The sequence below is a fragment of the Narcine bancroftii genome, chromosome 7, assembly GCF_036971445.1.
Source record: "Narcine bancroftii isolate sNarBan1 chromosome 7, sNarBan1.hap1, whole genome shotgun sequence".
In the NCBI taxonomy this organism is placed as follows: Eukaryota; Metazoa; Chordata; class Chondrichthyes; order Torpediniformes; family Narcinidae; genus Narcine; species Narcine bancroftii.
Window position 1 is genome coordinate 76,926,407 of NC_091475.1, and position 16,091 is coordinate 76,942,497.

Consider the following 16,091-nt stretch of genomic DNA (forward strand, 5'->3'; position numbering starts at 1 on the left):
AGTATGATGGTATTGGACATGCTGTTTCTGATCCAGACTGAATGAGGTCTCCAGTCAGGAAGTGGAGGATCCAGATGTAGAGGAAGGTGTTTAGGCCCAACAGGTTCAACTTCCTAATCAGGTGCTGTGGTATGATTGTGTTGAATGCTGAGCTGGTCTATGAACAGCATTCGAATGTACGAGACTATCTTTTCCAGGTGGGTGAGGGCTAGGTGGAGTGAGGTGGTAATAGTATCTTCTGTAGATCAGTTGGGATGGTACACAATGAGGAGGGAGAGGGAGTGCTGAGCTTTGATGTGCTCCGTGACCAACCTCTTGAGGCACTTCATGACGGTGGATGCGAGTGCGATAGGTCGGTAGCTGTTAAGACAAGACACTGAGAACTTCTTCGGCAAAGGGATGATAGTGGCAACCTTGAATCACATTGGTACGACGGGCCTGCTCAAGGAGATGTTGAAGATACCTGTTAGGATGTCAGCTCATTGGTCCACACATCCTCTGAGCACCCTGCCAGTGATGTTATCCGGACTCGCAGCCTTACAAGGGTTAACCTTGAGCAGTATCCTTCTCACTTCAGCCTCTGTGAGATGCAGTGCCTGTTCTTATGGAGGCAGTTTGGACTTCCTCACCTCCACATCATTTTTCGCTTCAAAGCACTCATAGAAGTCATTCAAAGTGTCCAAGGGGGAGGCATCCGCGGCACAGGCAGCTGATATGGCTTTGCGGTTGATGATGGCACGGATGCCCTCCCACATGTGCTGTGTATCACCCTTGACCTGGAAGTGACTCTGAATCCTCCAGGCACGAGCCCTCTTTGCCTTCCTGATGGTCTTGGACAGCTTGGCTCTTGCGTTAGCCAAGAACTGCCTTGTCGCCCGCTCTGAAAACAGAGTCATGGTTTTTCAACACTCAACACTACAGTCATCATGCCTTCTGTTTAGGGCGAGTAGTTATGGACTTGCTAATATAGCTGATCACTGACACCGTGCACTCCTCTAACTTGACGTGATCCCTGTCCATTGCTTCCTCCTTAAACATGTGCCAGTCACTGCTCTCTGAGCAGCCCTGAAGGACAGAGATGGCTCCTACTGGCCAGGTCTTTACCTGCTTTGTAGCTGGTGTGGAGCATCTGTTGAGCAGTCTGGAGCATCTGACGAGCGGTCTGTGTGCTGGAATGAGCATTACAGAGATGTGGTCTGAGGTAGGGGCGGGGCATATTGATGCCCAATATGCATCAGGGATGTTCATGTACACAAGTTCCAGCACACTGGTCTATTATAGTCTGCTGATCTTCTGGTTGTGAAGTAATGCACTGGCAGAAGGGAGAAACCATATAGATTGACTGGCACAGTTCCAAAGGATGTACAAAACAGCTGCGCCTGAGTCCATACATACAAAAACCATTGGATGGGGTTTGTCATTTTGAGAAAGTGGTTCGTAAACCATTAAACCATTAGAATTCTTGGAATTTGTAATTCAAAAGCAGAAAATGCAAAACCAGAGCAATTGTGTTGAAATTGTATAGAACTGGACATCAAAGTCCATAATATTAGAGAGCAGAGCAGCAGAAAAACTGGCCTTTCGGCCCAACTAGTCCATGCCAACCAGGTTGTCTGTTTGAACTAGTCGCATTTGCCTGGTTTTAGTCCATATCCCTCCAAACCTTTCCTATTCAACTCCCTTCTTAAATGTCTTTTTAAATGCCATAAATATACCTGCATCCAGACCTTCCTCTGACAGCTCATATCAAAAACCACTACTGTCTGTGTGGATAAAGTTGCCCCTCAGCTCCTTTTAAATCTTTCTTCCCAACTTTAAACTTAAGCCCCCAAGATTTGGACTCTCCTAGCCAGGGAAAAAGACTGACCTTATTTATTCACCTTATCTACACCATTATGATTTTGTACACCTCTCTCTCCAAGCCTTCTATTCTCCAGGGAATAAAATTCCCAGTCCATTCAACTTCTCCATGTATCACACCCCCTCAAGTTGAAATAACACGCTCATCAATCTTTATTTCCAAACCAGTTCCAATTTAATGGTGTCCGTTCTTGCACTGGGCAGCCAAAATTTGCAGACCGTACTCCACATGTGATCTTGCCATTGTCATGTACAGTTGTCCTAATTGTGCCAAATGTCACCTCACCATCCTTTATCCTCGTGTCACCACTTTCAGGCAATTATGTACGTCTTTCAGGCAATTGCACGACATGCTCTGGGTCCCTACCATTTACAAATCTTTCTGTGGTTTAACTTACTAAATGCTTGCCCTTGTCAGTGTTCATTTCCATCTGCCATTCCTTGGCCCACTTCCCCCAGTTGAATAGATCCTGTTATGATCCCAGATGGCTTTCCTCACTGTCCACCATACCACCAATTTTGTTGTTGTCCGCAAATTTACTAACCAAGTTTTCAACATTTTTATCAAGATCAGAAATAGAGATTTCAAACAATGATGAGAAACACGAAATTCTGCAGACACTGTGATGGTAGTAAAAACACACAAATGCTGGAGGAACTCAGCCAGTCTTGCAGTGTCCAGAGGAGGTAAAGATATATTACCAACTAAACAATGGTGAACCCAGCACCAATCCCTGCAATGTATGACCAATCAACTCTGCACTGCTATTGTCTTACTCTATCGAACTATGAAATATTACGGCACAGGATCCCATCCTTCAGCCTATCTGGTCCATAGCAAACTTTTACAGTATTCACCTCGCTCCATTGACTTGCACCCAGACCATAGTCCTCCATTCATCTCGCATTGATGTACAGGTTGTACCTCTTAAATCTGACGACGTTGGGACCCTGGCCATTGCCAGACCACAGAAAATGCCGGAAAACAGAAATTGACCCCCAATGTAAACATATCAAAGAAAGAACAAAACATAAAACAGGAAATGATACTGTAGGGTGGCATGATTAGCATAGCGGTTAGTGCAATGCCTTTACATGCCAGCGATCAGGTCCGGTATTCAAGACCCGTGTTTTCTGTAGAGTTTGTCCTAACAGCGGCAGATTCAAATGTGCCAGACCATGGGGCGCCAGATAAGAGAGGTACAACATATACCAATCCAAATATCTCTTGTATGTTGAAATTGGACCCACTGGCAACTTTCGCTGGCAACTCGTTCCACGCTGTCACCACCCACTAAGTGAAAATATTCACCTTCCACCCTTCACCCATTCTTGTCTCACCTCATCTAAGTGAAAAAGCCTGCTTACATTACAGCCATAGTTTGTATACCTCTATCAAAGATCCCTTTATTGTACCCTACAGGGAATGAAGTCCTCACCTATTCTACCTTTCCCTCTAACTCAGCTCCTCAATGTCCAGCAATATGCTTATAAATTTTATCTACACTTACTGATATCTTTTCTGAAGGTAGGTGTCCAAAACTGCACACAGTACTCTAAATTTGGCCTCACCAATGTCTTGTACAACTACAAGGTAACATCCCAACTCCTGAACTCAATACTTTGAAGGCCAGTGTACCAAAGCTCTTTCATGATCCTATTTGACTCAATTTCAAGGAATTGTGTATTTATATTCCCATATTTCTCTGTTCTACAAAGATCCATAGTGCCCAACAGTTTATTGTGAAAATTCCACCCTAGTTTGTCCTCACAAATTGCAACACCTCACACTTTATTTTGCCATTTTGCAGCCCATTTTCCAGCTGGTTCAGATCTTGCTGCATGCTTTAAAGCCTTTATTGCTGTCCACGGCACCCCCAATCTTGGTGTCATCTGTAAATTTGCTGATCCATTTTACCACATTATCATCCAGATTGTTAATAGTTTACAATGGACTTGGCACTAATCCCTGAGTGCGCCACTAGTCACAGGCCTCCAGTCAGAGAGGCAATGATCTAGCACTCTCTGACTTGTCCCACAAAGTTGATGACTAGTCCAGTTTACTGCCTCATCCTGAATTCCGAGCGACTGAAGCTTCTTGACAATCTCCCATGTGGAACCTTGTGACAAAGATCTGTGAATGCCAACATCTGGTGCCTTTCTTTTAACAACTTTCCTGGTAACTTCCTGGAAAAACCTATAAAATCAGTTTGACATGACTTCCCATGCACAAAGCCATGTTGTGGCAAATCAGTCCTTGTCTGTACTTGTGTATCTAGTATTTTATGATACATTCCAATTATTTACCCACTATCGATGTCATGCTTACTGGTTTATAATTACCCAGATTATTCTTAGAAAGAGCCATTCTTCTTGAACAAAACAACATTAACTTTTCTCCAATCCTTTGGCTGCTCACCCATGGCTAAGAATATTTTAAATACTTCTGCTCTGGCCCCTGCCATTGCTGTACTAGCCTCCCTCAAGGACCGAGAGAATATCTCACAAGCCCTGGGGATTTATCCACCTTTGTTTTTGCCTCAAATCCTCTGTAATCTGTATAGAGTGCATGACTCCACTGTTGCTTTGCCTCACTTCCATAGACTCTGTGTCCATCTCTCGAGTAAATACAGGTTTAAAAAATCCATTTAAGATCGCCCATCTCTTTTGTCTCCATGAATAAGTGACCACCAATCTTCAAGAGGATCAATTTTGTCCTTTACTAACCTTTTTCTCCTAGCATCTCCAAGGAAGCCCTTGGGAATTTCCTTCACCTTGTCTGTCAGAGCAACCTCATGCCTCCTGATTTCCTTCTCAAGTGTTTTCTTGCACTCATCAGGTACCTTATTTGAACCTTGCTGCCTAATCCTGCTGTATACCTCTTCCTCCTTCTTTACCAGGACCTTAATATATAGAAATCCAATTTTGGTTGGTGGAAGGTGATCTAATGTTCTGAACTAGCTTACCACATGGGACCTTGACAAAGGCCTTGCTAAAATCCATGTAGATAATGTCCTTCACCCTGTCTGTGTCAATTCTCTTTGTCACCTCCAAAAAAATCTGTTTATCACACACAAAGCCCTGTTGTTTATCCTGAATCTATCTACCTTTCCAAAGCCAAATAGATCCTGTCCCTCAGAATCCCCTCCAGCAACTTACCCACCACTTTTAATGGCCTGTAATTCTCTGACTTGTCTTTGCAGTTCTTATTAAATCAAAGTAACATTTGCCACTCTTTAATCTTTCTGTACCTCACCCACAGCAAAAGCTGAATCAAATATCTTAGCCAGAAATTTATTCCCTAGCTTTCCACAGTATCTTTGGATGTACTTGGTCAGTCGTTGAGGATTTATCCTCATGGTTTCAGATCCCAGTACCTCTTTTTCTGTAATGTGGCCATGTTCCAAACTATCTTTACTCATTGGCTTCAATTCTATAGCTTCTACTTTCTCCATAGTAAATAGAGATGAAAAATATTTGTTTAAGACTTCTCCCATCTCCTTTGGTTCTGCACAAGAAAACATTAATTTTCTCCCTGGTTACCTTTTTGCTCTCAATATACTTGTTGAGTATCATGGAATTCTGCCTAACTTCATCTGCCAGAGATTTATCTTTTGTTCTCCTGATTTCCCTCTTGAGTATTCCTACTTATATGTTCTTCAAGGTATTCACCTTGATCTCATTTGGCTAAACCTGATATTTGCCTCCTTTTTACCTACCAGAACCTCAATATTCATTTTCACTCATGGTTTCTTCTACTTGCCAGCATAGTCATTAACTTTAACAACATGCTGTCCCTGAACTCTTCTTATCGCACTTCTTAAAAACTTCCCAGATACCAAATGTCTCTTTAAGAACAAACAACATCTCTTAATCAGCCTTTGCATATTCCTGTCTAATTTCTTCAAAACTAGCTTTGCCCCAGTTTAGGTCTTTAACTTATGGATTTAGTCCTATGTTTTACCAAAGTAATTTTGAAATATTTCCAGAATAGTTTCCATAAATAATTTATGGTTGATAAATGGAGTATTAGTTACCAGGTTTGAGCTTTGATGTGATGGTCCTGGAGAAAGTATTGGAAAGATTGGCTTGCATGATCCCAGGAGTGAGGTAAGGTGAGTGACAAAATTAGATTGGAGATGCTGGGATTGATCTTCTTGAAGCAAAGAAGGTTGAATGGAGATTTGATGGAGTACTGCAGGATCATAACTGGGTTATATAGGCTGAATAAAAAATATTTCTTCTCTTCAAAGTCTCGTGGAACTGATTTAAAATTCTGGTCAAAAGGTAGAAAGGGCATGTGAATAAATTTTCATCCATACAGAGTGCAGATAAGGTTAATAACACAAGAATGCTGGAGGAACTCAGCAGATGTCTCAACATTCATAGGAGGTAAAGATATAAAGCCAGCATTTTGGGAATCACAGCATCTGCTGTTTCAAAACACTGTTAAGTATACATTTATTTGTCACAAAATATCCAGGCCAATGAGAAAGGCTCTTAAGTGAACAGTTTTAACAGGCTATCTCCAGCGTTCCTATAGCCATGTAAACAGCACAAGACTGAACCTGGAGTCTTGTGGTACTTGTACCTCTTTCCTAATGAAGCATAGAGCATGTCCTGGGAGGTGTGGATTCTTGACGATTGCTCAGCATTCCATGCAGGTTTTCATGCTAGTGGGGAAAATTTTGCCTGTGATGTACTGCACTATGTCCACTCTCTTTTCCAGGGCTTTCTGCTCATGCCCTCAGAACAAGCCATGATGCAGCCAAGTCAGCACACTTTCCACTATATATCTGTAGAAGTTTGCCAAGGTTTTCAATGTCATACCAAACCTCTGCAAACTCCTGAGAAACATTCGTGTGTTGGGGCCCGGAAAGGTCCTCAGAAATAATGTCTCACAGGAATTTAATTTTTTTTTGCCCTCCTGATTTCCCTTCTAAAAGTATTCATGCCTGTATGTTCTTCAATGGATTCACCTTGATTTCAGTTAGCTAAACCTGGCATTTGCCTCCTTTTTCCCGACCAGAGCTTCAATATTCCTTTTCACTCATTGGTTCCTTAAACCTGCCAGTGTAGCCCTTCACTTTAATAAGAACATGCTGTCCATGAACTCCCCCTATCTCACTTTTAAAAGCATTGGATCATACATTCTCTGGTTTTCCCCTCAAGTCCACAGTCAGCTCCTTAATTTTGGTGGCATTGAGGGTAAAGTTGTTGTTAGTGCACCATTCAGCCAAGTTTTCAATCTCCCTCCTGTTCGATGACTCATCACCCCCTTTTATAGAATTCACTACCATGGCATTGTCATATCAAGCCACAGTCACGGGTGTAAAGTGATTAGTGGAGGAGGCTAAGGACACAGCCCTGTGGTGCTCCAGTACTGATGGACATTGTGGAGATTTTCTTACCAATCCTCATTAATTAGTAGCTTCCTGTTTTCATGTTGTGTGTTCTGCTGTTCATGTTTAGGACTTGAAAGTTAAGTGTCTGTTTCTAAATATTGCTAGCTCAGATTATGCAGATGTTTATTACTGTAAATTTCAATAAGCAGAATATGTGATGGAACTTGATTATTGAATTTGATTGGTATTTTCTTTTTTGTTATTGTAGCTCCCTTGTTTAAAGTTCAGTTCTTATATTTTTGCAGGTTGCTAATTATGCAGCATTATTTGCGCAAGCATTGCCAAGAGATGCTCATTCCACTCCTTACTACTACTCCAGACCACAGTCTCTCCCTCTGAATTATTCTGACAGGGCACTTTCCTCTCAAAGTGTTGGCAGCATGGGAAGTAGTGGAGTTGGTAGCCTTAGTATATATGGTTTAAATGGACCAACGCCAACTCCTCAGTCTTTATTACCAGGGTAAGTAGTCTTCTGTTGGTAACTCAAAGGTAAAAATAAATGTAAAACTGTTCTGAGCTACTGTGGAATAGTTTCTGATGCAGTGAGGTCAATACTACATCTAACTGGAGTTGCATTTTTCTTTTGTACTGACGCTGCTTTCAAATTTGTGAACATTCCGGAGTTTGTTCCAATGTCTCTGCCGAGTGAAGGGTATTGACAGCTGACCCAGAGTTCAAAGTTTTGAGTTTGTTATTTCTCTGTCCCAGACAATGTAAAAGTTGATGATATGAATTGGGAAAATGGTCTTATTAAATATGTGTAAGATGTAGTTAGTCAGATTTTTGCTCTGTGAAAGAATTTAGGATTATGTGGGAAAAATGGGTAAGTGGAGTTGAGTCCATGACCAGATCAACCGTGATCATATTGAATGGCAGACCAGGCTCAACAGTCCAGATGGCCTACTCCACTCCTATTTCTTATGTCCTTTGATAAATTATGCGCCAAAGACCATTTAATGCTCAAAAAAATGTTCAATAAATGTGGAGGCGTTGTTAGGCTCATATTGTACCCAAATTTTACAGAAGTCTATGATGGTAGCATTCATAACAATCTTCCAAGCAGGATGAGGCAATTTAATTACTGTGTACATATTGATCCAATCCTTGGCTTCTAGCTTGTAGTCTGCAATTTTATATGCTGCTTCAAGTGCTCAGCAAAATGTATTTTCAATGCAATTTTTTTTGCCTACACATTCTTTTGGGTAGTAGATGATTTTTCTTTTCTCTCACTTCAAACCTAATTCAGATAATCATCTTAAATATCTTTCTCTTGTGCTTCAGCTCCATTCCAAGGAAGCATGTTCTTGCCTCAATGCCTTGGCAGTATGATCAACCTCTTATGAATAAAATTCTTCTGGTTTCACAGTATCCTTATAAACTTTAAAAAACACTCAACATATTGTAAATATGAAATATAAGCCAAAAAGGTTGGAAGAACTCAATAAGCCATTGGTTGAAAGAGAAATAGTTAAAGTTTTAGATCCAAGATCCTTCTCAGACCTAATATTGACCATTTCTCTTTGTATGAATGCTGCCTGACTGGCTGGGTGTTTCCACCATTTTTTTTTTAGCCTCAATACAAGTAAAGCAAGTTCTAAAAGACCCAAAGATCCTTTGAAATACCTTTTTTTTCTTTTCTTGCTTATTTGATAGCCTGCTGCCTTAAAATGCAATAGTCCTTCTGGTGCAAATACTTCTAAAGTGCAGTTCTACAGAGTTACAGCATTTCAAACAGGATAATGATGGGCATGGTTCAAAGGTTCCCTTTTTGTCACTTAATAATGCATTAAAAATGTAATATACATGATGCACTTCAAGTTTTGTCTGCCATAAGAGTCACTGTGAGGAAATGCCTGGCACCCCTAACAATAGGAGAAAGAAAAGAAAGAGAGAGTCCCTTCAGAGATACTGAGTGTCCATGGATTCACTTTCAGCGCTCCATCAGCTGCACGGACACCTTTTCAAACCCAAGCTCCAAATCCAAACTTCTGATTCAATCAGGAAGTCTTTTCAGCACCCATAGCTTTGAGGGCTCCCTTCCCTTCTTTCCCCTCAATACCCTCTTGAATCCTAGTTCCGATACCTGGTTTCCACCAGCTCGCAGGCTGTTTGAGTCCTTTGACCTCAAGTCGCTGACAGCCTGTGTGGGTTTTGTGGGTAAAGAATTGAGTCCACGACCAGATCAGCCATGATCATATTGAATGGCAGAGCTGGTTCACTCTGTCATGGTCACTATCGTGTAGGGTCATCTCCTATGGTTCTCCTTCTCAACAAGAGATGTTCTCCCTGTTTCTGGAGCCCTATGTTGGTTTGCTGCTCCCCTGGAGTCTGCAACACCTCTTGGTACGCTGCACAGCAAAGGCGTTACTACCTTGGGCACGGACCCTGTGGTTGCAGGATTTTAAAAGAAAGCACCGCCTGCCCCTTGAACGGGCCATTTAAAGCCTGTACGGAGCTGTCCATATCAGGATCGGGCTGTATGACCTTGCAGTGCAGCCCTGCATCTGTGCTCTACTGGATCTGCACCAGTAGAAGCACAGCCGTTACAGCAGCTCTGGCAGTCCTGCTTTTTTTTATTTGGATTTTAGGGGCATTTGGTATTAAGCAAGTCAAGGGGACTGCTTTCTCCTGCATAATGTTGAATTTGAGTTTAGTTGAAACTGCACTCATCTCAGCAAGTGTAAAGGATTTCATTCTGTTCCCAACTTGTAGATTTGGAAAGGCTTTCGTTATCTATGGGATTATTGATTACAGGATGCTGAATCCTTGATCTAGTCTTGTAAACAACCTATTTTCCGGATGATCCATTTGAATTTTCAAATCATCAAAGTTTGACAAACTTATGACAATAGAAAGTACAATAAACAGGAAGGTTTGGACATTTTAACATGCTGATATGGGACATAAAGCAAAACAGTAAGAATTAGAGAATAGCACCATTATAGATGATGGGCAACAGCATTTCATGAAGGTAGTTCAATACATTCATGAGGCCAGTTGAGGATGGGGAGGAATTGTTGGCCATGCCAACAATGCCTGCAATGAGGTAATTCACTATGAGAGAATAGTTTCTCAAATTGAGGTTAAGAACTGTTTGGTTGTGTTGAATGGTGTAAGGTAAAACATCATGAGATGGGAATGTGTAAGGAGTTACCCTGTGCGGGGCTGAAACAAGATGTGAATGCATCCTTGTACTTACAAGATAAGAGAGACATTGATGGATTGAGAGGCAGGAAGCTAGCAGGGAAAGGATAGCAACAGTTTTAGTCATTGGACAAGTAATGATATGATGATGTTCTAAGCACGTATCCAAGGGTATAAAAAATCACCATTTTGCTGATAACGGCAGAATGCATTCTCCGACTAACATTGTTAGTCGCAAGTGTTACAATCCGGTAATAAAGAACAAAGAACCCTGATTTCGACTCAGTCTGGTGTTTGTCTCACTCATTCATGAACAAAGCAGACCTAACAATGGCTAGTTTCTACTATGTCTGTTTGACTTCCTCATTGATTTTATCTGCCCTTGCCTAATTCATTCCTTTTTTCTCCTGATTTTGTTCCCCTTTCTCTCACTTTTTTCCATTTCATTTTTTTCTCTCCCTTTTAGTTCCTCAGTGTTCTCTTACAGAATTGTGTATTCTTGGGTGTTTTTTTTTCCTTCTCCCAATTTCTGAAACATTACCTATATAAATCCAATTATGTGGATGGTCATGTTTTCTGCTCTCTTTATTCCAGTGTATTCTCAGTTGCCTCGTAATTCTTGAGAATAACACTACAATGTGTTAAAGAGGCTTAAATTATTATCAAACATAACTTCTGAAAGTTTTGTTTCTATTGTCAGACAAACTTACCAATCGACAGTAACAGCAGATACAATGAGGCAGCAGTTAGGATCACGACTTGCTTGGGCATTAACTGCTGCTCAACCTTCATCGTTACCTACCTCAAAAGGCCTTCCAAGCTCCATCTCTCGCAATATGCCAAGACTGAGACGTGAAGGTGAACCTGGCTGTAAGTGCTTGTTAGTTTCTAAATTCTTTTGTCAACACCAAGTCAAAGTGGAAGATGGTTTTCCACAATCCTTCCTAAAGTTATCTGCACATTACTAAATGTGGGATTTTTCTGTTTCCTCATTTGCATCAGTTTAAAAACAGTTTTTTTGGCTGTCAACTTCCAGTGGGGTGATTGCAGGTTGGAACAGGTAGCATTTGGCTTTTGTGGCAGTGATGGGTTGTTTGGAATTGTAGCCAGAGATTAGTGTGGCAGGACAGCTTCTATGGGTTAATTTAGTTATTGCAATTTCCAATGTAAAAATGTTTTAAAAATTTCCAAATGTCTGATTTGCCACATTTCAGTTCTCAATTTCTTTGCTAGACTCATTCTACTTGCATTGTGGTCAAGTTGCAGTCACTAACATGATCACATTTGATTCATGAAATCACCAGTTGATATCAAATGCAAGGTATTAGGAAGTGCCATCCTGCTCAGTTTTGCTTAACTTGAATAAGTTTTCTACCTTGCAGGGTTGATGAATTGGTTGATCTTAGAGCAAATCTCTCAATGTAATGGTGATCAAGAAATTGTTTTATTTTGAACCCCATTCCCTGAAAGTAAAATGCATGAGTACCAAGGTAGATGTTCAATAGCTTGCAAAGCTAATTCATAATATTATTTGTACTTGGGGGAGTATTTCCAATGACTTCACGGTCAATTATTTAAATTATTTAAAAAGGGGGGTAGAGAAAAAGCGGGGAATTATAGGCCGGTGAGCCTTACATCAGTAGTGGGCAAAATGATGAAATCCATTATTAAAGATGTAATAGCGGAGTATATGACTAGCAGAGAAGGGATCAGACGGAGTCAACATGGATTTACAAAAGGTAAATCGTGCTTGACAAATCTATTGGAATTCTTTGAGATGGTGACAGGTGAAATAGATGGGGGAGACCCAGTGGATGTGGTGTACCTGGACTTCCAAAAGGCCTTCGATAAGGTCCCGCATAAACGACTGGCTTCCAAAATCAAGGCTCTTGGGATTGGGGGCAAAATATTGATGTGGATTGAGAACTGGCTGGCAGGTAGAAGACAGAGAGTTGGGATAAATGGCTCGTTATCTGAATGGCAGGCGGTGACCAGTGGGGTGGCACAGGGATCTGTACTGGGACCCCAGCTGTTCACAATTTACATTAATGATCTGGATGAAGGGATTGGATGTAATATCTCCAAATTTGCAGATGACACTAAGCTAGGAGGGGTTGTGTGCAGGAAGAGGGGGTCAGGAAGCTCCAGTGTGATTTGCTTAAATTGAGGGACCTGGCAGATACATGGCAAATGCACTACAATGTGGATAAATGTGAGGTTATCTACTTTGGTAATACAAACCGGAGGACAGATTACTATTTGAATGGCAATAGATTAAGAGATGGGGAAGTGCAGAGAGACCTAGTGGTACTTGTACACCAGTCTCTGAAGGCGAGCATGCAGGTACAGCAGGCGGTTAAAAAGGCAAATGGTATGTTGGCCTTCATATCAAGAGGGTTTGAGTATAGGAACAAGGATACCTTACTGCAGCTGTACAGGGCCTTGGTGAGACCCCACCTGGAGTATTGTGTGCAGTTTGGACACCTTATCTAAGGAAGGATTTTCTTGCAATGGAGGGAGTGCAGAGGCGATTCACCAGGCTGATCCCTGGAATGACAGGAATGACTTATGAGGAAAGATTGTGCAAATTGGGATTGTACTTGCTGGAGTTTAGAAGATTGAGAGGGGATCTCATAGAGACGTATAAAATTCTGGCAGGACTGGACAGAATGGATGCAGATGGGATGTTTCCAATGATGGGAAAATCCAGAACACGGGGCAATGGTTTGAGGATAATAGGCAAACCATTTAGGACCGAGATGAGGAGGAATTTCTTTACCCAGAGGGTGGTGAATCTGTGGAATTCATTGCCACAGAGGGCAGTAGAGGCAGGTTCATTAAATATATTTAAGAGGGAATTAGATCTATTTCTTCAGTATAAGGGTATTAAAGGTTACGGAGAGAAGGCGAAGACGGGGTACTGAACTTTAAGATCAGCCATGATATCGTTGAATGGCGGAGCAGGCTCGAAGGGTCGAATGACCTACTCCTGCTCCTATCTTCTATGTTTCTATGAAAGAGTTTAAGGGCTAGCATCGAAAAGGAATTTAAAATGACCTGAAATGTTCAGAAGGTTGAGCATTAGAAAGAGTTGAGGTTTCGGGTTGATGACCTTCATTCGTCATAAAGGTTAATTAACCTAAAGTGTTAACTCCATTTCTTTATTCATTAAATGCTGTCTTGCTGATGAGCCTTTCCAGTACATTCTGTTCTTATTTCACATTCATGGTATGTTTATTTTGCTTTAACAAGTAAATTACACCAATATTCTCAAGCAAGTTCTGGAGTATTTTGGCTGGTTATTTGTAAATAACCCAATATACAGTGCAAAATGCTAACAGCTACCTACCATGTATGGTGCGGAGGCAGGGTTTTTTTTGGACAATCACCCTTTTCTGAATATAGCACTGAAAGTAAGGTGTTGCATGAACTTCAAATTGTTCTGCTACTGTGCCCTGCAGGGCTTCCTGTTGTTTAACTGTTGACACAGCCTATTGAAGGAGAACCAGTGAAAGGCAAGGTACTGATCTGTTGTTTTATTTTTCAGCTTCTACAGAAGTAACAGAAGTCGCACTGGTTAGAGATATTCTTTATGTCTTCCAGGGAATTGATGGCAAATGTATCAAAATGTGTAATTCTGAAAACTGCTACAAAATTGATTCCAAGGTAATTCAAATTTGATGAGTGTTTGCAATTTAAAAATAATTTCTTGCATGTGATTTGCCATATATTTACCACTATTCCACGAGACTTTCAATCTCTTTACAGCTGTGCGTCTCATTGTAACTTGATATCCGGCCCACTACTGTGGTGTTGTCAAAAAAAATTGAAGATGGAGTTGGAACGGTATTTAGCTGTATACTCCTGGGTATAGAGGGAGTATCGTAGGGGACTGAGTATACATCATTGAGGAATGTCGATGTTGGGTGATATCATGGAGGAATCATGACTTACTTGTCTTCACTAATTGTGGCCTGTTAGACAGGAAATCAAGGATCTACTTGCAGGGCAGACGCCGCGCACTCGATCTCGAAATTTAGGAATGAGTTTGGTTTAATCCACTGCAATAATGAGCCAAATGTGTCATATGTAGTGAAGCCTGCATTTGAAAACCATCTGTTTTTAGTCGAGGTTGATGCCATTGTTTCTGTTTGTAAATGAATGTCAATATCGAAAATTCAGCACAAAATTAGATTGCTTCTTTATGCAACCACAAAGCCATAAAAAAAAGATCTCAGCTGTCTGGTGAGTAAACAATTCTGGCAAACTAGTTTGAGTCAAAGAAAGCAGGAAAATAAGAGGAGTTGGTGACCAGGGAACTCCAGCCTTCCCAGCCTTTTAATATGATCACAGCTGACTTCAACTCCTATTCCAATTCCCCATCCTCAATTTTCAAATCTCTACCTTAAATATTTTTAATAATCTGGTGGTCTCCACTGTCTGGGGCAGTGAATTCCAAACACTGAAACCGAGAGAGAGAATTCTACGCTCCTCGGTTTTAATTTAGCAAGCTCTGATTATGTAACGATAGCACTAATGTCCTGGCTTTTCCACAAGTGAAAATATTTCAAGATATACTCGACCAAGCCCCATGATTTTTCTAAACTCCAAGGAATACGGACTGAACTCTTTTGATCGGACAAATGTAATCCCATAAAACTGGTTTAGTTTTCTTTCACATTTATGTATTTCTTCAGAATGAGAATTTTTTTTAATATATAAAATCTTTATGCATTCCTAAAATAAACTGCAATTCAAAAGCACTTTAAAATATCGTGAAAATTATTGCATCAGTCATTTCTGATATGTTTCCTGCTGAATGACTTGATCTCCCCCACTAGGAGGGCGGTGGGTAGTGCTTTGTGATTTTGAACCTTCCACTGATTCAGTCAAATGACCTTGAAAGTCTGAACTGAGTGTACACTATCTGTAGTGTCTACTTTGATGAAAGCTACCATCTGGCTTGTAGCATATGTACAATAATTTCAGTACATAGTCCTTATTTGAACCTTTATATCAAGATACATTTCGCTGAGATATTTAATGAGCTTTAGCTTGACATCAACTTCGACACTTTTTTCTGTGGAGGACTTGAAGTATTAAGTATCTTGACTTTCTATTGCCAAGAAAAAATAGTTAATGAGATGTTATTTATAGTGTTTCAAGTTGGAACTTTGGAATATACAGGATATTTTTGAATTACTTGGCTCGAGAGCGTAAAAATAATATTAATGAGTTTTCCAGTGTATCTTTTTTAAATGGTTCAAGTTCTCTGGAGTTACCGGTGTTGATTTTGGTTTTGGATAATTTTATATTTTACATTACTGTCTTGGTCATCGCAACAATTCCAATAGCATTATCAGTGACTGGTGGAGTGATGACATTGGTCCAAATTAGTGAGTAAGTTTAATGCTGCAATTAATAGGAGTGATGGATATGGCAAAATTAGGAAAGAGGTTGTCAGAAGTACAAATTCTCACACATGAGTCTCTTTAAAATTGATGACACGACAAGCTTTATTTACAAGTCTGCAGAGTTGGACTCAACTGGCTTCTCGCCAAGTCAAGCCCCGATACATACAGTGCATTAATTTTTATACCTTTTTTTGTTTGTCCTTTCCCTTTTTAACACTGTTTTAATTGGTTAGTTTTTGCAAAATCATCCTAAGTACACTTGCATTTG

At 40.7% G+C, this 16,091-nt stretch overlaps 1 protein-coding gene across 4 annotated transcripts in view; it reads left to right on the forward strand.

The window, feature by feature from the left end:
* tubgcp3 (tubulin gamma complex component 3) overlaps positions 1 to 16,091 on the forward strand; it is a 153,759-nt gene that overhangs the window by 48,409 nt on the left and 89,259 nt on the right. For all 4 annotated transcript variants that reach the window (XM_069890395.1, XM_069890391.1, XM_069890392.1 and 1 more), the window contains 3 exons: positions 7,511 to 7,725; positions 11,110 to 11,279; positions 13,957 to 14,075. In XM_069890395.1, coding sequence (XP_069746496.1) covers positions 7,511 to 7,725; positions 11,110 to 11,279; positions 13,957 to 14,075 — 504 coding nt within the window. The remainder of the gene's footprint in view (positions 1 to 7,510; positions 7,726 to 11,109; positions 11,280 to 13,956; positions 14,076 to 16,091) is intronic.